The sequence below is a fragment of the Bombus terrestris genome, chromosome 18 (genome assembly GCF_910591885.1).
Source record: "Bombus terrestris chromosome 18, iyBomTerr1.2, whole genome shotgun sequence".
NCBI classification, from domain to species: Eukaryota; Metazoa; Arthropoda; class Insecta; order Hymenoptera; family Apidae; genus Bombus; species Bombus terrestris.
Genome location: NC_063286.1, coordinates 2,533,865 through 2,559,969, shown reverse-complemented (window position 1 = coordinate 2,559,969; position 26,105 = coordinate 2,533,865). Strand labels below are relative to the sequence as shown.

Sequence of the window (26,105 nt, the reverse complement as noted above, 5' to 3'; positions counted from 1 at the left end):
AGAAGTACAGCAAGTTTTATAATGATTAAGTATGTTCTAGATCTTATATACATTAATAGAGTAAGCATAGATTTTTTAGAAGCACAGCAAGTTTTATAACAATTAGGTGTTTTTTAGATGCTTTATAGATTAATAGATCAAGCAGAGATTCTTTAGAAGCACAGCAAGTTTTATAATGATTAAGTATGTTCTAGATCTTATATACATTAATAGAGTAAGCAGAGATTATTTAAAAGCACAGCAAGTTTTATAACGATTAGGTGTTTTTTAAATGTTTTATAGATCAAGCAGGAATTTTTTAGAAACACACCGAGTTTTATAAAGATTAAATATGTTCTAAATGCTTCATAATAGATTAATAGAGCAAACAGAGATTTTTTAGAAACCCACCAAGTTTTATAAAGATTAAGTATATTCCAGATGCTTTATATTTCAATATTTTGGACGTCGCGAGCTCTCTTACGTTTTCGTTTTACTTTAAACTTTTCATAAATGCATAAAATGCACATTGATCCGTTAGTCCCTCTAAAAATTCCTCTTTTTTTCTTTTTCCTTCTCTATTGAAATTTAACTTGATCCCGAGACTAGATTATACATTTTATTACTTGTAGGTAAATACCTAACACTTTTTCACTATCTCGATTATGCATCAAGAAAGCAATGGAATAATTGCTTATAGCAATTTTAAGATCCCCACATTTCCAACAAAATACGAAATACGTCTACATCGGAAGCTTACCAAGAAGCAACCTGAGCGTTAAACTCTTACTACGTCGAGTAACTCCAATTATCGAAGAACTACAATCTCCCCAAGTAAAAATACAAAGAACGACGGAAAATTTCACGAATCTTCACCTAAATTTTCCCGACGTACATTTTTCACAGAAACGATACAAACTTGACTGACTGGGACGCGTGGCTTGTTCCTTAGAACAGGATGGCGCTAAGCGCTACGATTCAAATATAATACAAAGCTAACACGCGATGGACCAAATCAAACTTTTTACGTTGCCGCGGTGGCGAGACCAGACCTTTTTCTCGTTGGCCCAGTGAAATACGTTAGACGATCGCTTTTTAGGAGTCGACGAGCGTGTTCACAGTTTGTTAATCTGCGTGCGTGTGTACGCCGTATTAACGTTAACAGAGTTTGAACGGGTGCGTGCCGATGCCGGCGTCCATGTGACCGTTTTACACATGTAACTCCATACAATGGCCATAAATGGTATCAACAAGTGGATGCTTAAGTGCCATTATGAAACGTTGATTATGAGCGCAAACTGTATTACGTATTATTTGCGGCCGCATTAAGATACCGAGCGTGTCTTCGCGCGATTATCGTCCCGCCGTTTGTTTTATAATCAAATAAAAAAGAAGAAAGAGCAAGACAGAGGTAGAAGGAAGAAGAAAGACGAGAAACACGATGGTATCGCAAAGACGGGAAAAGATTCTAAACAGAGGGAGGCCGTCGTAACGAAACTGTTGAACTTCTCGGACTGATGCGTCCTCACTATGTACGTACGCTCGCTCCGTAATTGTTGTTCCGAATCGTTTGGAAAATGAAGCCGCGTTAAATGACCGTTTTCATTATGGAACACAGGGTGCACCATCCGTGATTCCGTTATCTAAACATCTGCCTTACAACCAGTCATTTTTCTTCTTGCTATTATCGCTCGTCCAATGTCCACGCTTTAAATATCGAAAGGCTAATTGCCACTTTGCTTGTGTTTTAATAGCAACACGTTACAGTGGTGTATATGGAGAACGTAAACAAAGGGAAATAAAGATGTAACGTTTGAATTATACGAAAATAAATTGGTGTAGCGTCGAACTACTAGCGTCGAAAGCGGAAAAGTACGTAAGAAAGTATATTATATACAGAGAAGACGCGACGCGTTAATTGGCCAACGATTGGCTCGATTGAGCTTCTCTGGAATCGTATTAAACGCAAGTATATTCTATCCAGTCAAGGTTCCTTGACAAATATCCTAAGAGCGTCGTCGATCAATGAAGAAATCACTTGGATCGCTTATTAGCGTCGGATGATTAAATTAAACCAATCAACGTCGATGGAATTAGAAACGAATATTCACGCTCGACGTATCGAATCGTTCGTATCTCACTCGTACATTTCCTAATAATAATTATCCACTGACAAGTAGAAATTCTCGCGAGACGAGTAGCCGAGCTCCGTTACGTCTCTCGATGGTCGAAACATCTTTTGATATCTATATGTACGTACTCCTCTAGCTTGGAAATAATCGCGTCTGGCTAACCGGCTTCATTCACCATCGCTAACAAGCCTCGAATCGATCTTCGATCGCGGCAGCTAAATATTTATGATTCGTGAAAGGACAGCGACCGATGGCTCGGCTTGCGTTCAATCCACCAATAGATTATCATCGTTACACCGTTGACCTACGGGGATGAGTTCCACTCTCGCGGGATACCGATCGTAATCCTGCAAACCTCCTTTCCTCGTCTCGTTCGATTTCGTAACGCGAAAACGGTTCCGTTAATTGAACGGTCGTGGTTAATTACGGTTGGCTGGCGATTTTTCCGTCGCGAACGAGCCGCTGACTTTCTAGTTTTGGCTAGCCGGCCTGTTCACGCATGAATAATACAAAAGTTACGCTCACCCAACTAACGATCCGCCGCGGTTCAGATTGAAGATGAAATTAATAAAAATTGACGTTTTAAAAATTTGCCGAGTCGGACCGTGCATATTTATACGCTAATTGCCGCAGCAAATATCCACATACCACGTACGATGCTTGATACGGAACAGATTAATAGTACGAGATACGATTCTATTACTAATACGCGTTTACATAATTATCTTATCGGTGATGTAATTGGAAAAATATGTAAAGCCAAGCATCTGTCACTATTCGCGACTCCTCTATCTTTTACAGCCATTTGGCCGACAATTTCGCCATTCCCTCGCCAAGCTGTTCCTTTACTGGCAACCAACAACGTTACACCGTGTACCCTGCAATTCAGAGGTACCTCGTAACGCAATACGAGTGCATAAGTCGTGGCTTGCGAGTACGTACCGTTTATTTCTCTAGGCCAAACGACACTGTTCAAATAACCAACGCTCCACCATATCATCAACGATCGTCGTGTTACAAAGTTTCAACCGCCATTGGACCACCTCGCGCGAAACGCGTCTGCAACCATACGAACGTACTCCTCTTTGACAAACGGCGCGCGAAAGGAAGACGAAATGGTATGCTAAGAGAAAGCGGAAACGTTACGTGTCAACGGTTCGCGATCGTTCGCGTGGACGCGTTGTCCCGTAATTCGGGACACGTTCCACGTAATCTGGCCCCGTGCAATTTACTCCACTCGGCCAATTACACGGCGAAGAATTTCCGACAGAGGGACGCCTCGACTTCGTGACACGCTTGTGCCCCACGATACAGTTTCGTTACAGCCGATCCACCACTTCTGTCTGTCCCGTCTCGTATCTGGCAGGCCTAACGTTCTCGTGAAAAAATTACCCGAAGAGCAAAGCAGAGGAGAAAATAACGAGCGCGATGAAGAGGCCAATCTCTTCCTTTCGTTCGATGCTTTTACATTTCTGACGTTCGTCTGGCAAACGTCAAACGGGACGAAGAGCGTGGTCGCGGGAGTTTTGCCGGACCAATGTCTGCACAGCGTTCGGGCAGGACCTTCGTGGATGGTCCTTAAGAATATGCGTTTGGCGCCCTACAACCCGAGAATTCGAGCACGCACTTCAACGAATCGTGATTTACTGCCAGGCCCTGTTCCGAACATGGCGCAGACAATGCCGAGGTACGCGTATTCGTTCGAAGAACCGAGAGGCGGTGCAGCGGTGGTCCTTGGGAAAGCTTGGACGCCGTGACCCGTAGTTTGAGACTCGAGTCGTCGTGCATGTGTATGGCGGAGCTGGCGAAACGATGAAGCGTTCGAAGTTCCGTTTTAGGATAACGATATAGGAAAACGGAATATGCAAGAAAGTAGAAAAGATAGCGTTCGTTGTACTATGAACAGCAGTTCCCTGTGAGAAACGTCACGATAAATTAACTTGCTAACGTCCTTCGAGATAGACACAGCTCGTAGTGATATAAAAATGGAGAGAAATATTAGAGGAACATGCTAGATAGGTTGCACTTTATCGAGATAATAATTAAGGGATGAAATATTTGGTTTACCTTGAGAAGCAAGCGCATACGTAAAACTAATTCGACCTAGAAAGAGTTGGCTCGTGTGATCAATTTTGAGACGCGTATTGATTCCCGAGGAAGGAGTTTCGACGGCAACCGTATTCCTTCTGTGATCTTCGTATTACGTCAAACAAGAAACATCGCGTAATATTTCACTCGTAATTTAAATTACAGCTGGCGATCTCTCGGATCGCTGCTGCGATCACGTTGCACTTTCACCCGTATCTCACGATCACTATTCTTTTATGGGAATCTTTATTTACACGATGCAACACACAATTATGCAGCGAGTACTCCGCAGAGAATACAGGGCGCACTCGCGAAACGGAGAACGTCGTGCCAAGTCGTTTAGAAAACACGAACTGCTTAAAAGTCTCGAAACGATTAACCCGGGGCCGACAGGACGAGGAGAAACTTTTCACAATCAAGATAGCCCGTTGACGGAAGGGAAGGTTTCCGTCATTGGCCAAAAAATATTCCCTTGTGAAACCTGGAGACCCGGCAGCCGCGCTGCAAAAGGAAAGTCAGCCGAGATCAAAGAGCTTTCTTTAACCCTGTCTTTTTAAAAATGTGAAATTTTTATGGCCACACTTTCGCACCGCACTTCCAGTTACCATCGACTTTCTCGAGCCTCGGATACTGCCGTAGGGGACGAGTCGAATTGTTTCTAGGGCTGCTTCGCACGCTTTCTTTCGTGATTTCTTTTCACAAATATTTCTTCATTTTTTTCTTCCTTTTTTTTTTTGATCTTTACCTTCTTCGCAAAAGTTGGGAAAGCCAGGAAACGTAGGGCGCGTGGTTATTTCGTAGGAAAAGAATCGCGAGTCTCGGAGTTATGCCTGAACGAGATACGCGTGCCCAAACTGAACAACTGCTATTAATAAATACATATGTTTTATATTTAGTATTTTGTAATATTCCTCGCGTATTCTTGAAACAAAATGAAAAGAAATAGCGGATAGTATTGTAAAAATGACATATGATATGTACATTACGAGTATTTATGCAAATGTTATTTCTATAAATACAAGTAAGAAACGGAACCTAAAGAGAAATTTATTTCGCCGATTAAATTTTATAACGAATGCTATATCTAATTTGGATATTTCGCATATTTTCGAATATTATGTATATTTCCTACATTTTTACATCTTTATGAGTAAATATCCGAGGTCTACACGTGAGTCGTTCAGTAGCCAGGTTGATTAACTCCATAAATTAAAGGGCACTGAAATACGACGATGTTAAAAACACGGAGTTTCTTCAATTAACCTTGGAATTTACTAGTGTTTATGTCATCTTCTTACGATAAATGAACTTGGTAGTGAAAAAGGCGCGTAATAGTAAAAGACGTCGCAGAAGTCCAATCGATCCAACTCCACTTTTTATCAATTTGCTCGTTCGTTTCTTCTCGGTTTGGAGCAACAATGTATAGAAATATTAAGGAATATTAAATATTACACGATCTATATTAACATAGCAATCGCGACTGCCAAGTTTCCTTTACCTTACCCCTGATATCGAACGATATTTAACCCAAACAATGGCAAACGCCATTACGTTAAAAACGCGACACGAGCAATCAGAAGCTACGCTAGGAAAAATTCGCCGATAATCATCGATACGGTAAGATTTGTGGGTACGAGTGGCAGAGATAAAGAGAGAAGGAAAGTGAGGCCGGCGTAAAGCGACTTAACTGGCTGCGGAAAGCGGCGGTCCGCGTTAAGTAAATAACGTAGGAGCGCGATAAATTCCGTTTACACGGCCAATATGTATCGATGATCGTTCCGCGGCATTCGGCGTTAAATTGAAATCCGTATTTAGGTGACTATTATAGCCATTAAGTGGGAACGTTAACGCGGCTATTTACGCGACGATCGGAAATCGTTAAGGGACGGTCGTCGCGCTTCTTCCTTCGATCTTTGCGATCGAACAAACGGAGCACGCGGCTCCGCGTTTCTTTCCGCGAGCGACCCCCTGAATCGCGCGATTTGCATCGCCGCCGGCTCCAACCGTCCATAAACACCAAAAAGATACGATCTCAATTAGTCCCGGACCGAAAACGTTGCGGAGAAACACGGCGAATACGGAGCCGCGATAACAACTGTCGGAGACGCGACGCGAGTTCCACGTACCCCGCGATTTCTCCACTCCCTTGAATTATACTCGGTCCCCGAACTGTGAGTAATTCTCCGAAACTGCGGGTAGAATGCCTCTCTCGGGCCTGCGACTTCTTTCTCGTGGAATTAACGACTGAACTGGGCTTTTAGGCGCGGCCTTAAACGCTACCTCCGTACATCTGTTAACGCGTCTAACCGAAGTAGAGTAACTAGACGAGTGACACATGCGTTGAAAGTAAACGATACAATTCTGATTATGTTGCTGCGCGAACTCGTATTTCTATGGATACAACGAAAGGAATGGCATTCGTGTTACCTGTCAAACATTATAACCAGTACTCCACTTTGTATCGTTCCACTGTATGTGCGTTGTGCATGATACGCATTTTATACATTTTTGCCTCTTTGTATTTTGGATAAATGCGTAGGAATAGTCTGCCTATGAGTAATTTCAGTATTTTGATCGATTTGTATCGATTTCTGTATGTATCGTCGGTTTATTAAATGAATGAGAGAGCTAAGAAAAGTCCTAAAGCGATCGTGAAAGATAAGAACGTAGAACCAAATAGAGTCGATACACTATCCTCTCAGACGATACAACGTTTTTGGACACAGGATTTAACATACCAAAATTTCCAACGAATTTCCTGAAAATGTCCGAAAGCTACAAGGAACTGGAGAATGGTCGAACAACGGAATTATCAAAAGAATTCTAACATGTGTTCTGACATATCGTTTGAGATTCTCGGCGCGCAGCAGTTTCAGGATCTTAGATCACGGACTCGACAGTGTCCAAAACAGGGAATTCAGGTACAACGTGAAGATGGTGGATGAAAGGAGAGTGCAAAAGGTCGTGAACGCGGCTGCGGCTCGAACGCGATAAACAAGCGCGATTCGTAGAAACTGCAGCGCGTGCAGAACGGTCGCACGCAGCACGGAACAGAGCGTTTCGATGCGCGAACAGAGCCGAGGTCAGCGTACGTCTTCGTACGAAGTGCGTGAAGACGATAACGAAGACCGCGGTGTTTCGAGTGCGTGTTTGAGATAAGCGAGAGGAACGGTCGGCGATAATAAACCTGTCCACGTGAAACAACCGCGAGGATGAAGCTGTGCTTCGTCTTTTTTCTAACCTTCGATCCTCGAATGAGTAATCTTCGCGAACAGACGTGACACAACGCGAAACACAGATTAGACATTTTTACCGTTTGCCTTGTATCTTAAAGAGCGCGTGGTTTTGCCGTCCGAGGGATTTCCTATAAATTCTTGTTCGGATTAGCCGATAATTTGAAATTTGAAAAAGGGTCACTCGAAAATTAGAACTTGGCTGATCTACTTAAAGGAGATTTAAGCGTCAGACACGCGGGCGATAAATGAAAATACGTTTCTCCAATGTGTTGTACAAGCTTCTCACACTAGTAGAAAATCCGTGGTTAACCGAGATCGTGTATGTGTATAGACCTACGCATCTAAAATAAAAGAATTCCCATCTTACGGATCGGACTTTGATTACTCTATCGAACGATGGAGCAACAATACTGGCTAGCCGAGCCGTAGAAACGATAAGTAGCTACCAGTTTCTTGATTTACCGCCTTCGATAATAATCGGAACATCGAGCAACGCGTAATAACATGGCTGCAACTTCCGAACAAATGCGCCAGCTCTCTCTGATTTCGTCCTCTCAATCGTTACTATATAATACGCCATACACTGTTCGCTATTACGCGTAATAAGCAGCGAACGTTAGTCACTGATTTCACGTACAATGCAAGAATCAGCACCGTTTACGGTAATCCTGCCACGCCCTGCGTGTAACACGGTTAGCAGCATTCCGATCCGTAAAAGGAGTGCCGCGAATCGTTTCCCATCCCGAAGCGTCCATGGGAGGCTGGCTGAGAAGGCGAAAAATCGCCAGGCGTATTCCGAGCAGACGCGTAATTCGGAGGCGCATGGGACGAGCATCTCGAGGTGTCATCCAGTCGCTCTCATCCTTTTCAACGTTTTGATAAAAGTTCCTCCAAGGATCTCGCACCATTCACCGTGCTTCTTGCTCGTAGCGTTTCGATGCCGGAGCACCCCTAAACTGGTCTACCGCTTTTCTTCCTCTCGCAGCTATCCGGTCGACGAAACCAATAACTAAGGGAAGGAAAAACGGGATGGAAGTCTCGCACGCCCGGAGCATATATATTTTCGCAGCGACGTGGATATACGAGCAGTCACGAGCGTGGCAACGTGTGCGTAACGCTAGGTACACGCACGTACCAGAAGCCCTAACCCCACGAATTAATATTCCATCCGCGTGGCTTACACCAGTCTCGCAGATTGCCAATGCCGTTGCTCCCCGAGAGAACAGGCACGACCCTCTCTGGAAACACCGGGATAGGGACAAAGAGCCCGCGGATAGCGCAGGATCCGTTTCATTCGGCTACGGGAACAATGCCGGTCCGGCCCGTTCTCCACCGTGGAAAATAAGATTCCAGCACGCGCAATACTCGCGACTGATCCGATGAGTTACCGCTCTCGGTGTTCCACGATATTCCTCGGGCTAAACGAGATTTCGTTTGCTCGTTGTCGCGGTCGTTGGATATCGAAAGGGGACGTTGACGTACGTTTTTGAACGCGTCTTGAACGAGTTGGCAAATTTCTTGGCATTTACAAACTGGTATTCAAGGATAGATTGCGAGAGCTTGGAAATATCAACATCGCAGACGTCGAAGGAAACTTGATATTTCGTGTCATTTGATTTTTCTTATTCCTCCTATAATTCAACTTGTTTGTTTTCTGTTTTTGCGTTATTATTAATTTAGTAGAAACGTTTAATAGAAATGAAATGCAAACGTGGATCGATCGCGTGGAAGAACGACGTTATTAAATCTGTGTAAAATATACATGTAAATACGCATATTTTGTTAGATCGTAATACGGCGTCCTTCATCTTGTCCTTTATAGGATTGCATATGTAAGAGCTTTATGCTACCCCTCCAGGAAAACTCGAAGGGATTTAAATCGCGTGAATGCGAGGGTCTTTTCTATGACTTTCTTTTCATCCGTCCATTGATGCTGCTAAACATTCTATTATTCGACGTATTTCATACGAGAATCCCTATACATCAATCTATAGCGCACAATTCGTGTCACTGGACGACGAAATCTTCGATTTAGCAAAAATAAACATCTTAACAATTATCAGTAAGCAATTTAACACGAATAGTTTTTAACTTTCACAGCCTATTAATCCTTACAATTTGTGCAACTTTCGCGTTGCTTCCGCGAGCCAAGACATTAACAAACTTGACCGCCAAATTCAACAAAACTGTAAATTGCGAGTTTTACTTCTATCGACTTAGCCTTCTCATCGGTCGCGACTAAAATCCCAATTCGACGAAATCAACTAATAATTCTCAGCAATAGATAATTAACGCAAGTAGTTTGTAACTCACGCAACTTCCATTCGGCCTTACAATCTTCGCAACTTCTGCGTTGCTTCCGCGAGCCAAGAGATTAACAAACTTGACCGCCAAATTCAACAAAACTGTAAATTGCGAGTTTTACTTCTATCGACTTAGCCTTCTCATCGGTCGCGACTAAAATCCCAATTCGACGAAATCAACTAATAATTCTCAGCAATAGATAATTAACGCAAATAGTTTGTAACTCACGCAACTTCCATTCGGCCTTACAATCTTCGCAACTTCTGCGTTGCTTCCGCGAGCCAAGAGATTAACAAACTCGACCGCCAAATTCAACAAAACTGTAAATTGCGAGTTTTACTTCTATCGACTTAGCCTTCTCATCGGTCGCGACTAAAATCCCAATTCGACGAAATCAACTAATAATTCTCAGCAATAGATAATTAACGCAAATAGTTTGTAACTCACGCAACTTCCATTCGGCCTTACAATCTTCGCAACTTCTGCGTTGCTTCCGCGAGCCAAGAGATTAACAAACTTGACCGCCAAATTCAACAAAACTGTAAATTGCGAGTTTTACTTCTATCGACTTAGCCTTCTCATCGGTCGCGACTAAAATCCCAATTCGACGAAATCAACTAATAATTCTCAGCAATAGATAATTAACGCAAATAGTTTGTAACTCACGCAACTTCCATTCGGCCTTACAATTTTCGCAACTTGCACGTTGGCTCCGCGAGCCAAGAGATTAACAAGGTTTTCCCTCATGCGCAGCGAGAACCGGCAACTAAATTTTCCAAACGTCTTCCGTAAATTGCGCGTTTTATTAATTCAGCTTGCTCGTCGGTCGCGACACTCTTAATTGCTCCTTACATTAAACAGGCTTTTTCATCCGTCCGGCTAGGCAAGAATTTATACGTGGGGCCCAGTCACGTCCGTAAATCCTGGCAATCGTGCGGTGCTCGATATATCCAGGCGATAAGGGTGGGTGTCAACGCATGTTCAGCCATTCGTTTCAGCCGGTGCGTACGAACTGGCCCGTTAAACGTAGGATACACTGTTGACGAGATACGGATAATTGGAAATGGGGAATTATACGCGGCGATAGGTGAACGCGAGCCTAGCTTCGCCGGCACAAGGATAATGAGCGTTTCGCGCATTCCATAGAACCTGTTCGCGGAAAATTACAATTCGATATAATTAGTAATGATTTTCGTTTTCCACGTAGTTGCCGGTATTTTTATTATATTTGTTTCTGTCGGCTGAATCGGTTCTCCGTTAGACAATTTTCCAAGGATCCCGTTTCAACGAAGTAATCGATATTTTACTCGTGCCGCGGATGCTCGACCAGAAAGTAAAATTACCGTGAATAATTCTTTTTTGCCATGATTCGTTCGAATGCGATTGCACGGTGCAAACATCGGCAAATGGAGATGGTTTCTTTCCGATCGGTTAAATTCGCGTTTTAACGATTGAGTTGCAAGGGGTAAAGTACCGAGTAGTTTGATGTCTGATATTTTCAATGAAATTCACGTAATCTTTTTACATCTTTACAGGTATGATTTTTGTCTTAATTCCTCGTAGAACCACCCCACGCTGCGGTAGGAGTTCGTTCGTATAAATATGAATTTTAGTTTATAAGAAAGGACGAAGATTTTTGAAGAAAAACCTAATAGGAGTAGACGTCGAGACAAGTAGATCGAGGCGGCAACGATTCATTAAAATAAACGGTGTGCTACTCTGCTTTGAGCTTTCGTTTCTACCAGTGCAAAAGTGGTTTCGTATAATCGCTCGAAAATCACAGTCTCGCGTTACACGAATTCAAAGATTTACCAGGAACGTTGCTTCACTGTAATCGACCTTCCGTTCTCCAGGTTGCTGGTGAACCGTAGCGCGACGACAAAAACGTTTACACGCAATTATATGGCGTTTACGAGTTCTTCATCGACGATACTCGAAGGCCGTAAATTTTTCGAACCACCGCTGCACGTTACACGCCGAGTTGTACACGGTAATTTTACGGTTGTTTTCGTACTGTTCGCGTCCATCCACCGTTTTTAACGACACCTGAACAACCTTTCGTTCAAGATGGCCAGACTTGCGCTTATTCCGGGTCCGAAACTCGCACACCTCACGATGCCAAAAGGAAGAACCCGGAAAGTTGCGCGATGTTGCATCGCCATTGTTTCCACAGCGGCTGCAAACGAAATTGCATCGTATCTGCTGTGTATCGCAACCTATCGTTTTCGCCGCTCTGTTTCAAATCGCTTTGTGTTACGTCGTTTTATAGAAAGCTTTTAACGTGATCAGAAAATAAGCTTCGAAGAAATAGAAGTGTAAAACTGTTGGTAATCCTCGTGGGTTGCGGTGCGGGATAGTGTGAAAACATGCAAATCGATAAGCTTCGTTTGACCTCCGTTTACGGCTACTTTTTATTATAATTAAAACGTGTTTTCTCTATATTAAATACTAATTCCACGTGACTACGAATTAATAGACGAATGTAATGGGTTGTATATGAAAAATGTTTACATAAACTTTTGTTGTACATCGGTTTGTCAAACATAATTTAATAAAAAATAGTAATAAAACGTTACACAATCGACATTAGGATTTCGTTCATTGGCAACTGAGCCATTCAAATCTCCCACCCCCGACACGATCAACTTTTTAATTAACTTACTGACGTTGTTATTATCTCCGGATGATCGAGAAAGAAGGAGATAAAAGTTGTCAAAAGTCGGACCGTGCAGATCGAACAATGGTACCTACGAGTTAAGGACAGTGAATGGACACGAGGATTGTGAGTGAGGTAAATGGGTGACTGTCGCATCGGAGGAGAACCTGGGGAACCATGGCGTATAAACCGATACGGTTATTTCGGAATATCTGCAGCCATACGCGACCACTCGATGCTTCCATTTCAATGTTCCGCCCCTCTGAGCGTAAAAGTGGCGAAAATGCGTCGAGATAGGGTGAGTTTTGCGAGGGCTCCGACCGGAGAGCTCCGCTATAATACCCCAGTGGCTGGAAACGGGCAATCGAGACGTAAACTTCGATACTCTCGGAATTAGCCTCGGAGAATCGACAGAAATCGCGGGCCGTTTGACGTTTCGCCACCTTTCGCTCGAAATATCAAAAAAAAAAAAGAAAAAAAAAGGAAAAAGAACCACTCGCAATGCCGTACACGAGAATGGATATTTGAGTTTTTTAAACGAGTTCGAGATATTTGCATCTAATTTTCCCTTTCCTGTTAAATTCGAATAGGATTATAAATAAACGGATAGACGCAGACCCGTGTTTCTCGGTATCGAAGGATATATCTTTGGATAATACGAAATTCGTTTCGAATGGGAGACACTTTTGGAAGCAAAGGGCTCGTAGAGATTGATGCACCCTATAATTTACTATACGCTTTTATTTCGTTTGTATATCATAGATATAGCTTATGAGTATAATTCTACATCAAGTTTCGAAAATGGATACATTTACATTCATTGTCAATGGATTAACTTTTCGCCTGTCAATGTCATCGTCAATCGCCACCCTCGTCGTCGTCACCTTTTTCATCGTACGGTATAATACTAATTCTTGAAATAGTCAGTAGACACGAGACTCCATTATTCCGTTACTTTTATTACTCTTAACGTGGTAGGTAGGTATTGAAGGACAGCTACGCTCTCTTATCGTTCTAGCATTACATTAATTAGGTATCATCCAGCGGCACGCGAGCAACCGCGGCTCTCTCCACCACCGACCAATCAATCGAGCGGTCAACAAAGTCGCCTCTCGATTAATTATACCCGATCGATGGATCGCCGCGGTCCCTCGCTCACTGAGCAACGTTAACGTTACGTAGTGTTAATATTTACATCGAAGAAACTCTTGAAGTAATACACGGCTTTCCATTCATTTAACGTAGGTACAGCAAGACGATAATTATAAGACCTAAATATTCTCGGTTTTCTGATATTTTTTTTCGTATGTTGCCTTTTTTCTTTTTTTTTTTTTTCTTTTTACCTTCGAATGGTACATGCGTGAGTATGTGTACGTTACGTATGCGAATTTGCACGGTGAGCATGTGTGAACACCTGTATATCGTATGTATATGTGTTCGTGTATGTGTATGTCTGTGGAGAGATTCGAAAACGCGTGTGCACGGTTCTTCCGACGAATGGTTCACGAGTTGAACTACAACAGTACCGTGAGAAGAAATTCGATGTTGAATTGTTCTACAGAAAAAAAAAAAAAAAAGAAAAGAAAAGAAAAAAACGAGGAACAACGACTTTTGTTTTTGCGCAGAGAAAACAATAACGATCACAGTACATCGCGTCGAAGCATCGAACACTCGAAAGAGAAACTTTCGACATCGAAATCCCACTGTCATTGGCGACTCGAGAGTTAAAAAAATGCGACATGTGCACAAACCCGGCTACGTGGCTCTTACTTTTCTAGTTACGTTTATCTTCCCTCCGTTTTTCCGCTCGTCTTCGACTTACTTTCTAAGAATAACCATCACTCGCGTATATTATACTTAATCCTCGAAACAATAAACAATATTTAAGTAACCGTTTAACGGCGCAGGACGATATATAGCCGACGAAAGTTATTTATAAGGACGAAGAACTTAACAAAACGGAAGTTCGAGAATCGCACGATCGTTTCACTGGGAAGAGATAAGGGGAGAGGGAAAATTCGCGTTCTCGCGAATAGTCGCTGAGACAGCTACCCCTCTCTCTCTCTGTTCGAACGTGAAATTCTCGAGGCATCATCGACCCGCTAAGAAACTAACCGGCAGGATACACACGATGTTGTACACTCGCGAGCATAGAACTACCATAAAAAAACCCTCGTTAAAAGTAACAGTATTCGACGCACGCGCGAAAAATGGGACAGCTGCCAATAATAGAAACAACACTTAGAGCGTAGACCACCGACACGTTCGTCCAGCTTATCGACTTCCGGAACTAGTTGTAAGCAATGGAAGCCAAGGAATTATTATGTTTGCGTGCACAACTACGTTGTTTTACATTTTAATGAAAATTTTACTCGAGTCTGCGGAAAAAAGTGCTTACATCCAATTCCGAGTCTATGCGCGTAGCGGTGTTGCGTAACACACGCAAATCGATCGTAAGATTCTCTAACGAACACAGTAAAAAGAGAAACTTATATAGTGATAATATATTACAATTAGATGCATTTTTTCGTCCGACACATTCTTGCTTCTTCTTTTCCTTTTGTCTTCGAAAGACGATCGAATCGTATCGTATCGTGGTCGCGCATTTTTATGGCACGGAGAGATCTCACTCCGATGGCCTATCGGGAAAGTGCTCTCCGCTTGTTACGAGACGAAATCGACGTCTTTCGAAGTCGCAACGTTTTTATAAATATCTGTACATAATCTCGGAAACGTAGAAAAAACGATAATAGCATTAATTGTATGATTAAAGAGGAGAAAAAAAAAAAAAGAAAAAAAGAAGAAGAAAATACAACTCGGCAGTAGTCTCAATCACTCTTACATTTTCGCTTCGCATTTAACAAAAACAAAACTACAAAAAACATGTAAAATAAACAGCTCATAAATAAACAATCAGATTTAGTACGTAATAAAGAAAATATAACAAATTCTTCCATCGTTTTATTCTCATCTTTTCGTATTTTTAGCTCTATCTGCATCCTGTCAAACGGACTCCGATGTCGTATCCTTTTAAATAATTCCATCCTTTTTTTCGTCGCTTTTTTCATTACCAATCGGTACGCATATATTCGATAATAGCTGAAAATTTAGATTTCTGTCGAATCTATGCCACGTTGCCCAACGCATACACGTACATAGTACAATTCACGCGAACATTCCCTTTCGTTCTATTTCTCTCATTCACACGCTTCCGATTAATTAATCTCTCTTTCTCACTTATGCGGACGTAGGTGGTCCCCCGTTCGAAGGACACTCACATCCCCTTTTTCTCTTCCATTCTCTCTTCCGCGCTTCAAAACGCTGTGACGTCGTTTCGACCAACGCTCGAGCCACACTCCACAGTGTTTCCGTTTCGCGCAATTTCCTTAATTCGGATTAGAGAAGTGTTCACATACGCGCGTGCACGCGTCAAATCTCCTTCTTTCTCTTCTGATCTTCCAACACTCTCGAGAGCACCGCGCGACACGCGCGTATTCCATTTCACGTTTATCGAATCGTCAAATCGATTCCAGAAGAGCGACGATGGATCGTGGTTGGTTGTTTGGTTGGTTGGTTCGTCATCTTTATAATTCCTGTTGCTTTTTCACGCGAGTTTGGCAAGTCGGGCAAAAGTTGTACTACTTAAATAGCGATGCTTTTGTTGTCAACGTTGTTCGTGTTATTTCCTTATTTTTGTTACTTGTGTTTTTGTGAATCTACACGTATATATATATATATACATACATATATAATACATATATAGTAATACATATAATGTGTGTGTGTATATATATATATATATTCGTATGTATAGACCTAATCGATACAGTTTTAATTCAATATAATACATCTATAATAATGGTAAGAATAGAGCGAGTAATTCGATTAGATGTGAGGAGAGGGAAGGGTAAATGATTAAGGAAGTAGGTTGGCGAGGGATGGATGAAAGGATGGAGGTAAGATTAGGGGAGGGTGCGAAAGAGAATAAGGAAGCGTTAGGAAAGTTATATGATATGATTACGCGTCAATTATTTGGAATAATATTCTATAACAATGTAGATGCCACTAGGTAGCTTAAAGATAAGCCGAGAGAAAGCTTCGTATGTGGACGGCGCCCGCACAGTTTTTCTTCTGTTACTCTAAAAATTCACGTCTGACGCGCTGATCCTCTTCGGTTTTATGCCCGAATGATTTGGGAACGCGGGCCACGTTCTTCTCCGACGCGCCACGCTTCATTAATCTCATAAAATTAACGTCAATTCCCGTAACAAATCGGCGACACTGAGTATATCACCGGGAACGTAAAGTACTCGCAACGAAACTTAAAACAGAGGGGGGCAAAAATAGACGATAATGTGGACGATCAACACGAACGCTTATAAAAGAGAAAACAATGGAAACGATGCAACGAAACGACGTAACGTAAACAACTGGCAACACGCGACGAACGATCGGTTGTTCGAGACTGTTCGTCAATGGGATTACGATTAGAAACAACGAGAGGACGGCACGCAGTCGAGGCACGTCTCAGCGCGACTTATCCTTCGAGGATGAACGGGCAACACGGTTCAAGGAAAAACGTCGAATAAACGGAATTCGGTTACTAGGGTCCCGAATGGAGCGAGCCGAGCAGATGAGTGGAAAGCGGAAACGCCTAGGTTCCCAAATCGTTCGTTCGTTTAGTCGAAACACTCGACGCTGCTTTCTCGGCGAGAGGCTCGTGTGAATATGCGCGTCACACACACAGCTACATTGAATTTTTTTCTTCTTTTTTCTTTTTCTTTCCTTTCGAACCGCAGTCACTAACGATTAAAGACTTAATACATACGTACGTATATAACATGGTCGCTACGAATCTCACCGTTGCGATTACTGTACAAACTTCTCAGCTAATTAATAATGATAATTAATTATACTTAGTACGCGTTACGTATATCCCTAATTTGTCGGACGTATCGGCGCCGCCACTTCCGCTAACCACGTTTCCTGGCCAGCCGCGTCACTTAAGTCGTTTTAAAAAACAGACTCTGTACACGCAAACGGTATTAACATTCAAAACAAAACGTAACTATGCTATGTAGTAATAAAAATAATAAAAATAGTGTCGTCGATAATATTATCGATAATAATAATATTAATATTAATAATTCGTAAATAGAGTCACGTGTAAAGCTTTTCTACAAATAGTTACACCGATTCTCGGCACTCGATCGCGTCACGTGCATCTTTTCCCTTCTTTAATGTTCTTTTTTTTTTCCCCCGTAAAAAATTTCTCTCCCCCTTTCCATTAAACGTCCTCAGTTCCCTTTTCCATTCATCTTTTTCTCTTTCACATTCGTATTTCTTTTTACGTATACATTGAGCCGAAGAAGATTGAGGCGCGATCGCACACCTTCCTTTTATTACTTTCCGTCCGAAAACTGTCGATATAGAACAGAAATAACCTTAAACCGGCAGCACGAAATGCATCACGAACAACGTATCACGCCGATCAAGGTCGCGCGTTTATATCGCTACCGCGTTAAATTCCGTAACTGAGATTACGCGGACCGGAACCGATATACGACTTGCGTGCGTCGACAATTTTTCTCACAGTTCTCTCCGCTTCTACATCGCTACGGCCACGTGCGTCGATTCTCCTCGATCCTGCTCCGAAGAAGGTATAGTTGCTTCGCCAGAAGTCGCAATAATACAACGTTACGCACGCTGGCCAAATCGTAAGAAGTAAACCGCGCTAACGTCGCACGCGAACAGAAACGAGAATCGCGAGGAAACACGGACTTTCCAAGTAGCCGAGTACGCGATTCTTCGTTCAGATTCCTTCGAGCGAGCCACGAGCTTCGTCTTTCGGAAAATTCGTCGAAGGTGTTCAACTGATTGTTCGTCGTTGGAAGAAACAAAAAGCAAACAAAAATTGTAGAAATAACATATAGGAAAGCAAAATATGGAAGAAACAAGTCAACGATTCACCGAGCAAACTATTCGGTTCCATGAATTCGATTCTAGCATGATCGAATACGCGTCTCGTCCATTCTCTTAACTATCAACGTCGTCGTCGTCGTCGTCGTCGTCGTCATCGTCGTCGTTGGCTGTGTTCATCGAACTGCGTCAGTATTAATTGGGACCCAGCGGCAACTATATATTTTTCCGAGTATCCCGTTCCCTCGGAACGTTCCGTTCCCATCAACTGAACCGTATATCCTACCGTATCTTATTATATTTTATATTCTATGTCGTTCGCGTAAACGTAATATTCCTTTTTTCTTCGCTTTCGTTTATCTTGCTCGTTACACGTTTAAGACATCGTTACAATTACGGTATGCAGAGGTATATTCTCTATGTGGAGGTCTGAGGAAGGTGGCGTGGAGGTTGAAGGAGCAAGAAGGGGACGGGTGGGGATGAAGGTGGATGGAGATAGTTTACATGAGTACATCTCGTGAGTAAACTCGCATGCTCAGCTTAATCGTTACTTTACGTACGGCGATATTTATGTATAATAGTACTTTAGGTAATTAGCGGTATAGTATTAATATGAATACGGTTTTTTATCCATTCATTCACTCTCTCTTTCTCTCTTCCTTTCTCTCTCTCTCTCTCTCTCCCTCTCTCTTTCGGTCTCTCGCTCGCTCAATATTACTTTTCCTTAGATTTTCCCCCTAAAAACGATGCGATTTCACCTTGATTACGGACGTCTATTTATTCTTTACTTTTTCACTATATAATAATAGCTGCTCTAGCTGATCTAAAAATTGTTCCTTTCCTCCCTTCGATTTAACAAAATCTTATTTTTTCCTGCTTCCTATTCTTTTGTCGCGTAGATTCTTTTTTTTTTTCATTTCTTCTTTTTCTACTAATTTTCTGCTTTGTATGTACTTTTACGTACGTCATACGTATTCTAAATTTCATTTTCATTATGATACTACTATCAAAATCTTTCTTTTTTTTTTTCTATTTGTTTGTCTGTCTTCCGAGCACGGCAGAACAAATTTTCTTCCCCTTTTGTTCATATACATATATATTTATGTGTATATATATATATATATATATATAACGTACTCGTTATTTTTAACAATATATAATACGGTATTGTGTACACTATGATTTTACAATAGATGGTCATTGCGCGATTCGTACAACAGATCCTCCGCCTTACTGGAAAACAAATCTCGCACGGTTTTTCTTGGTTCGAGTTACGTATATGCGTTTGTTTGCAGTGCCTCAACGATTCGTCGTACCTCTTTCTCAAACAGATCGATAAGCAGTCGACCAATTTCTTTCGAAATTTTCAAAACCAACGGAATCGCTGGAAATCGCGAGTAAAAGATAAAGAAAAGAACGTTCGACAGGAACATGGAATGGCGAACGAGAAATTTTCGACGCGGAAGTCTCGAGAGACGATCTGTTCTCCGTGAAGATCAACTTACGGAAGACGAAATAACAACGACGATACAATCTAAACTGTTTCCTGATAAACGATATTAAAAACCGGTCGGCATCCGAATCGATAATCGTGGAATATGGCGGAGGAATATTTTGTACGGATCGACATTAACGGGGAGGAGAAAAAAATAATTAGGTAATAATTTATATAATCTGAAAGATCGGCATTTCTTTCTCGGTTTCCCTTGCTAGTCCTCTTCGTCGTTACGAATTCTACGTAAGTAAATAGCAACAACGGCTTCTATATCTATGGAAAAAGGTCTACCCTGACACCAAATTACGTATTTAATGTACTAAGAGTGAGATACTCGTCCGGTGATGTGTCTTTGTTTGCGTAAAAATCTCTTGCGTGTATTTAGAAGTTCGTTCTCTCTCTCTCTCTCTCTCTGGCGTACTCCCGTTTTCTTCTCTTTTTTTCCCCGATTTTCTCGCCCCTTTTCCGTTCTACTACGGCCACTCGTACGTTCGATTATCGTCCGCGGAGGCACCTTGCTGTCCCGTGATGCTGGACGCGAAAGCGTAACTGACAGAGATACTCGGACGCGGAAATAACAAATCGATGTACGATACACGAAAGAATTGACCAAGAAAAAAAAAAAGAAAAAAGAAAAAAGAAAGAAGGAAAAAGATGGAAGGAACAGAACGAAATAATCATCTGTTCATTTTCAACGATTTCGATACTCGAATTAACACGGCTATATATAATATGCTCGATATAACTATGATAACACTACGTAAAATTAACAGACAAAAATTAACATGTGTCAACGCGAAATGAGCGAATAACGTTATTAAGAAGGAAGAAGTATGAAAAGAAGAAAGAAAAAAACAATCGTAGTTGGAAAATAAATTTCTCCTGGAAGAAGGTCGCGTTCGAAATGGTCGCGGGATCGGTCATGGATCGTGACCGCGACCCGATTAAACGATGATCCTCGCCAATAGCGTAACGATAAATTATCTTAGATAATATGGAAAACGTGCTGCTTTCATACAAGTTATCTTGTATTAGTAAAAGCCTTAGCGATACCTTGCGCGATATCATCTGAGATCTAACTGAAGCGATAAATGAATGTGAATGCCGATCGACGAGTCAGCCACTCCCGAAATCGACTACTACTACCTGAAACGTTTCAATTTTTCACTCGAAACACAGTCGTACTGGTCGGGTTTATCGGAATGAACGGCGTTGTCGAACGTTTGAAACGTTCGTTAATCAAGATAGTTTAAAACATCGTTATTGAGAGATCGAAAAAATACATGGAGAATAATAATCTCGTTTTCTGTTTGATCAACGATCTTTCCCCCGTATAGTTTCGTCAGATTTCCCAACATCTTCGTGCAACGCTTCATCGCTCATCGTGGTTTCGTCAAATTTCCTCGTAAAAAAATAAATTTCCGCGCCTCGGGGTTCCTCTGGACCAATACCTCTGGTACCAATCGAGAGGAACCGACGGGCATTCAGTTTTAGAAAAGAGAGAATTTATCGTTGAAGGAATACCAATCGAAGCAACGACGCGTTCCAACGCCGATCTTTTTCAACGTTTCGCGAGAGAACATGGCCGATCCGGGTCGAAGAAACGTACGAAAAGAATGTATAGAAAGGAAAAAGAGAAACGAAAAACCGAAGGAAACACACCGATCCGCAACGGGTTCGGTTAGAACGGTTAAAGGATATTTGCGTCAGCGAGAGCAGATCTGGCGTAGTCGGCACGGACGTCAGAAATGGCAGAAATATTATCGGGAGCCACGTTAATTTACCTAATTACAACGCGAAGTCTCGAAGAGGCAATCACGAGCGTAAACCACGGTTAATTAACTGTGGAAAAGGACCTCGGCAAATGGCATCGATTTGTACCACTAAATTCCTCTCTCGTGGAAAGAAGTCGGCCAGCGGCACGAAATTGCTCGTGCGCATACAGTCGAATGCATGCGCCGCTAGTTTCGTTATAATCGGTAAGAAGCGCGGTATCCGAACGAGCTATCCGAGGTATTCAAAGTCCGCAATCGCGCGATAGGTATGTTATGTTTTAACGACGGCGTCCAGAGTTCTCCGATACGATCCGTTTGCCATCCTTTCCGCCGCTCATTCGCTCGCGCCAGACTAATCGTAACGCGAGTTACCCCGCGTTATCGGTTCATCCCCGAACAACAAGCTACATCCGATCTACCGTGATATTCGATTTTCACTCATCCTCTCGCCGTATCCTTCTATCGGCAATAGAGAAACTCTCTTCGACCAACTAAACTTTGATCGGAATATTTCGGAGAAAGCTATCAGATATACGTAGACGTTCCGATATAGATGCGAAGAAAAGATATCGCGATGATCAACGTTGGTAACTGTCGTATGGCGAATGAGAGGTAATTAGAATAATCGATCAAAGTTGAAATAGAGAAATTTGAAAAGGTCAGGCCCGCGATCGTCCATGTTCCATGGCATGGCGGAGAGCAACGAGTTTCGTGTCCCCCCTTTTTTTCCCTCCGTTTTGATCGTTCGGCGGAATTAGACGAATTCTTCGACAGCCTCGTTTAATTACTCCCTACCACTCCTCCGTCGGTATTAATTGATCGTCTCGTCGGCGCTGCCGTACACGAGATCTTCCGTTATACGGCAGGGCGGCGTTAATCCTTCGGCCTCTCCTCGTTCCAGCTAATTCTAGTTCGTCGGTTTCCGACGCGCGATCGTTGGCTGCTCCTCGTGTATGTCTGTGTGGCAGTTATCGCGCCAACCGATCATCCCCGCTGTTCATCACCCGGCAATCGCGATGACTCGTCGCGCCCGATTAACAATTATTACATTATACGCTCTAGGAATCAGTCACAGGCTAGGTCCTTCCTTTTGGCCCAGCCAAATAAGTACGTAGTGTTTTTTTTTTTTTTAAATATCTTTTTCCGTTTTTTCTTTTTTTTGAGGGTGTGCTTCTCGCTTCTTTTATACGCTTCGCTTTTCTACTACGCTCCTCTCTCTCTCTCTCTCTCTCTCTCTCTCTTTGTTTTCTAACGACTACGATTACTTCTTCCGCATCCCATTTCTCCTTCGTTCCTTTCTTCTTCCGTAAAAAACAAAAGAGACAGACAACTTCAAACATCGTTGCGCGCTTTTCTCTCTCGGTTCCCTCGTTTCCTCCGCAACCTTTGCGATCCCCGCGCGTCTCTGCCTCTTATCGACGCCGAGTCTCATCGGAGAGGGGCAATGGCACAACACGCTGCGCTATTGTCGTTACTCCGAGTCGTAATCGTTCGCCTTCGTAAAACCGTCCTCTACTGCGTTTCCTCTCCGTTTCCCTTTCTTCTCTTTAAAACTCGATACGAAAACAAGAGAACAGAGATCACTCGATAAAGTCTTCGTAGTACGCGTACTACGTAAAGTACGCGAGAACACCTTCTTCTCAGTCAAGAGAGCGGGAGGAAAAAGAAGTCCCGAAGAGACAGGCCTTCGTGTCCTAGTCGGTTCACGCCGGAAGAGCAAGAAGAGGTGCATTTTTCGTGCTTGCCCGCGTTAGTTCGATTTCTCTCTCTCTCTCTCTCTCTCTTTCTCTCTCTCTCTCTCTCTCTCTCTACACGTTTGGCCAACCTCTTATCAGCTACTTCGCTTCGATGTATGCGTCTAGGCTGCGTCCAGTCTCTTGTTTCTTCTTTAAAAGAAAGACAACCGGCCTAGCAAAGTCTCCTATGTGGGCACCTTACTGACCGCCTTCAGAAGATCGCTCTGCGTCTTGTCGAGACCGCTCACGTGATGTTGCTGCTGATGCTGCAGCGCGGCGTTCTGCTGCTCCTGCTGTATCTTCGCCTGCTTCTCAGCCTGCTGCTTCTTCATCATGTCCTGTTCCTCCCGTTCCCGCCTGGCCTGCTCGTTGATCTCTTTCACCGCCCTCAACTCCTTCTTCAGCTTCATCCGCCGATTTTGGAACCAGATCTTGATCTGTCGTTCCGTGAGGCAAAGGGCGTGCGCAATTTCTATTCGTCGCCGTCGCGTCAGGTAATGGTTGAAGTGAAATTCCTTTTCCAACTCCAGCGTCTGGAACCGTGTGTACGTCTGTCGACCCCTACGCCTCGGACAACCGTTCGGCCCTGGAAACGTCAAAAACGCAGATTTGCCTAGGTTAGTTTTTTTTATGCAGGAAAATTTGCCTTTTAACCCTTTGCACTACCACAGTCAACTCCTGCCACGTCGATATGCTTACCACGCTCGTTGTCCCCTTGGTCCAAGGTAAATAAAGTGTCGCGCAAGTTACTCGAATGATTGGCACATTGATAGTGAAAATTTGGAAGAAAGAGTCGACTGTTGGCTCGGTACAATGAGCGCGCAAGAAGTGCAAAGGGTTGGGCGATTAAATTATATTCGATAGCTGTACGTTTGAAATTAAAAGCTCCCTTCGCTGACGCACAGAGATCGATCTTGAAGACGAGTTTCGTTCACGAAAGCTGTTACTCTATACGGCCAATTGACTCCATTTTGATCATCCATTATTGATTTATTTATTAAACTCGCTTACGTAATTGCCCAGCGATATGCATTGGCCGGTTATTACATATTAGTCGATCCATCAACCTCATAAGTGTCATTAGCCGCGAGCACCAACTACGTGCTATAAAACTGCTACTAATTTCACGTTTTTTCGACCATATAAATTCACCGTTTATTGTTTAGTGACCGTCCGGCGATCGTAAGAAGGAAAAGAATGCTACCCCGTTTACGAACGAGGTTTTTCGTTACGTAAAGTTCAATGTTTTTTCACGGAATGACCTGCGTTTCGCCTGTCGAGTCACAAATCTCAACTCTCTCCTGGCTTTCTCTTTCGCTGAAAAAAAGCAACACGTTCGGATGGTCAGTTTATTGCAGGGGTTGAACGAGGTAAAAAGTAGAAAGTTTTTTGGGGGGGAAAAAAGTGTACGTGTTCATTGTAAATAGGCGGAAAGAAAGATTGAACCCTTTTTTGAAATATCTTTTCGTCCAACTTTCTCTGCACCCGCAGAGTCAAAGTCGTAAAATGGGATACGCTGAGCACACTGAATTTTTTATGGTGTTTAGGTAGCTATCGAAGCACATGGCCGCGCTAACCAGGTAAAAACTGATGCTTGTGTCACCTGCCTTTACCTGGCTTCGTATCTGAAAACTCTGCTTACCCAGTCCTTTAAAAACCTATCCGAGACGACACGCGATCATTTCCATCCAAATAATTACGTAAACCTTACATTTGTCTATCCTAATTGATATCTTTGAACCTTCCATCGTTAAATCACCGAGTACTAAGAAATTACGCGAATGGAGATTTAGAAGTATCAAATAACCAACACAGTTTGGTTATTTGCGATTTATACAGAAGAGAACGCAGCGTAAGATGGCCGCAAGTTGCACCATAGACGCGCGATAAACTTCTCACGGGCAATTTTCGCAATTGGCTCGAACGTAATTTTACTTTTGGCCGGCGGCGTAGAAGGGTGGGCTCGGCATTTTCAGTTCGTCGCTGAGGAACCGGTTCTCCGGCGCGATGAACAGTCAGCCATAATACCATCATTCTCGGGAAGACGCTGAGTGGCTATATGATTGCCACGTGATGAAGCAAATACGCGCTACCGACTACTAAAAGATAGCGAGATTCCGTGTTCGATGAATTTCGTCGTTGATTCGTGCCGAAATCGCGTTGTAACCGATTAGTTGAAAACGAACAATATTCTTATGCTTGTAATATCTTTAACGCGATCTTTTCTCTTTATCTGTCCCTGTCTTTCAGAGAAAATTCATTTCACTGCGACTTGCTTCATGAAGATAAAGAGATAGACGACTTTTCGTGAAATTTGCGCAAATCCCGTGGAAGTATCCTCCAGTAGCCTTTAACCGGCGTATTTCTCCATTTTCTAGTTCGCGAACAATGCTTCGAGAACTGGAAGCTTGCGACACACTCTCAGCAAAGCAGCCAGTAACACGCGGCATGAGCCATCCTGTCATCATTGTTCAAAGCCAGACAAGAAAGAGGAAAAAACGGAAAAATCGCGAGGGAATGCGGAGAATGCTGATATTGAATTCAGCATGGCCGTTCGCAGCAGTGCGGTCCAGGATTCACTGGGTGTGTATGTGCGCTTGTGCACAGCCTCCGACGAGGTTACACGTATTCGCGAATTCCTATCCATGTACTGTGTCGATGCGATAGTAGTGGTTGTGCGTACGGTGCGGCTATGGTCGTGAGATCGGTGTGCGAGGCAACAACAACGGAACCAACGTGGTTTTTCGGCAAGCTTGTGTGCGTGAGTTTAGCTCACGTAGCGAGA

The 26,105-nt window shown here is 42.9% G+C and overlaps 2 protein-coding genes across 4 annotated transcripts in view; both read right to left on the bottom strand.

The window, feature by feature from the left end:
• The window catches only part of LOC110119149 (homeotic protein ultrabithorax), a 292,134-nt gene that overhangs the window by 231,225 nt on the left and 34,804 nt on the right, over positions 1–26,105 (bottom strand). The gene's annotated exons all lie outside the window — the stretch shown is intronic.
• Positions 13,119–26,105, bottom strand: part of LOC100652143 (homeobox protein abdominal-A homolog) — a 39,976-nt gene continuing 26,989 nt past the window's right edge. Inside the window, exon 3 of one of the 2 annotated variants that reach the window (XM_020867514.2) lies at positions 13,119–23,933. In XM_020867514.2, the coding sequence (XP_020723173.1) occupies positions 23,506–23,933 (428 nt within the window). In that variant the 3' untranslated portion in view covers positions 13,119–23,505. The remainder of the gene's footprint in view (positions 23,934–26,105) is intronic. The other variant, XM_003402141.4, reaches the window with a different exon arrangement.